Source organism: Ictalurus punctatus, chromosome 29 (assembly GCF_001660625.3).
Source record: "Ictalurus punctatus breed USDA103 chromosome 29, Coco_2.0, whole genome shotgun sequence".
NCBI classification, from domain to species: domain Eukaryota; kingdom Metazoa; phylum Chordata; class Actinopteri; order Siluriformes; family Ictaluridae; genus Ictalurus; species Ictalurus punctatus.
Genome location: NC_030444.2, coordinates 737,763 through 739,811, shown reverse-complemented (window position 1 = coordinate 739,811; position 2,049 = coordinate 737,763). Strand labels below are relative to the sequence as shown.

The window sequence follows — 2,049 nt, the reverse complement described above, 5'->3', positions numbered from 1 at the left end:
AAAGAAAAAAACATTTTCCAACCCGCAATACTAAATATCTTCCAAAAGTCCCAATAAATGTGAATGTTATATTTTAATAATGTTGTATTTCGAATACATTTTCTTGGTCGTTTGGAAAGACGCGTATAATCTCATGCACGTATTTAATACTTGACCTCATTATACGTGCGTAGACAGACGTGCACTTACACACATTCTGCTGTGTCTTTGTCCTCTGTTGGTGTAACTTGGCCCTGGTGAGAGGGTTCGTGCCCTCGCCCCGCCGTTTTGCGAGAGCTTTGTCATCTGAGACGGAAAGAGTGAGGGAGGGGTGGGGGGTGGGGGTGGGGGGTGGGGGTGGGGGGGTTGTTGGCTCGTGCGTAACTCTCCGTTAAACCAGAGGCTTGAGAGATACACACGCTCCAGAAACACCAAGCAGCGAGGCAGCTCTTTCTCTTTCTTTCTCTCTTTCTTTCCCTCTCTCTCTTTCTCTCTCTCTCTCTCTCTCTATCTCTCTATCTCTGGTCACACTGTATAATGGAGACCCTCCACACAGCCATCATGGTTACTGGAGTACCCAAGAAAGAATACTGTGGCACCGAGACCAACTACGTAGATCTTGGGAGCACCAACACGGTGAAAGTCACATTCTCCGGTGAGGGAAACCAGCGAGCCATATTCAAGCGTAAAGGGAACCATGAAGAACACGAAGAAGGTCACACGGATCAAAGGAAGAGCGCAAAGGACAGTTCTTCTGATCTCTCAGATATGGATTTAAAAATCGAAAGTTTCCTCGAGGAGGAGACCGCTGTGACGTGCCGCAAACGGGAGGAAACGGACTACACAGACATGTATCTGAACAGTAGGTGCGAGTCCGAGTCGGAAGACAGCGATCCCGATGAAAGCGAACACGACATGCCTGTGGCCGAGGAGACAGAATCGCACTACATAACGACACATGAGATTCAGCTCACCGAACTGGACCACGACATGGACCACGAACTCGGTCGTGCCGCAAGCTCGTGCTGGGATTACGAAGATGACAATCTTGTGTACTCGTTTGTGGACTACGCGTCTTTCGAGAGCGGCGAGCAGCCTGCCGGGGAGAGGGGTCAACGACGATCGACAAACAGCCGTCCACCAAAACTGGGTGCCACCAAAGCACTGATCAGCACCGAGAGCGAAGGTGCGAGCTCAGACGACGGTGCGCGGAACACTGCGGGACGCATTCACGTATCCATTAAAGACTCGTCCCAGGCCGTGAGCGAGTCTGTTCGCCCGTCCCTGGATGAGAATGACCTTCTGCGTTGTTATCGTGAAACACAAGCAAAGATAGATAGTCAAGCGCACTGTTTCATTCCTGCGCCTGGACGCCAGCATCTGGCTAGCAAACTGATGAAAGGCAAAGATGTCACCGAGTACTCGAGCGGCGCATCGAGTTCTGTGAGTGAGCTTGACGATGCCGATAAGGAAGTCCGTAACCTGACCGCGAAGTCTTTCCGGAGCCTTGCGTGTCCCTACTTCGACACCATCGACCTCAGACCCTCGAGTGAGTCCTCTGTTTCAGAGCACAGCCTGAGCATGAACAAATGGTCCACTTTTGTTGATTTCAATTACAGGAATTACGTGACACAGGGTGGGGTCACGGGCGAGCGCAAAAATTCCACATGCTCTGTGGAAATGAGAAAGCATACGGAAAGTGGAACCGTTAACATGAACAACATCGCTGAAGGGAAAACCCACCAGACGAACACCCTGTCGTCAAAATATAAAGAGACGTGCGAGCTGAGATGCGAGACCGAGACGCGTTCGAAATGCATTCAGAACGTCTCGAACAGTTGCGACGCAACAACAAGCCAGCCACACGATCAGGCGGACGTCGGCGTGGAGGGAGTGCACAAGAAAGCCGTGTTTGCCTCGAGCCTCCTGCAAAACGTCATCTCAAAGAAAATGCGGTTTGAGCAAGCGCGTCAGTTGGAGCGTGGTGAAATAAGCGGTGCGCAGCATGCCCATTCACCACCGAAAGACCGCACCAGCTGCACGTTTTTACAAAGACAGACGTCAGAATCA

At 51.2% G+C, this 2,049-nt stretch overlaps 1 protein-coding gene across 2 annotated transcripts in view; it reads left to right on the top strand.

Annotated features, from left to right (window-relative positions):
- The first annotated feature begins 363 nt into the window (after window positions 1-363).
- Window positions 364-2,049, top strand: part of LOC128628759 (uncharacterized protein C4orf54) — an 11,868-nt gene continuing 10,182 nt past the window's right edge. For both annotated transcript variants that reach the window (XR_008393763.1, XM_053677370.1), the window contains exon 1: window positions 364-2,049. This exon is cut by the window's right edge and continues 1,970 nt beyond it. Coding sequence is in view for 1 of the 2 variants with exons in the window: in XM_053677370.1 (XP_053533345.1) it covers window positions 517-2,049 (1,533 nt within the window). In the remaining variant the exon portion in view is untranslated.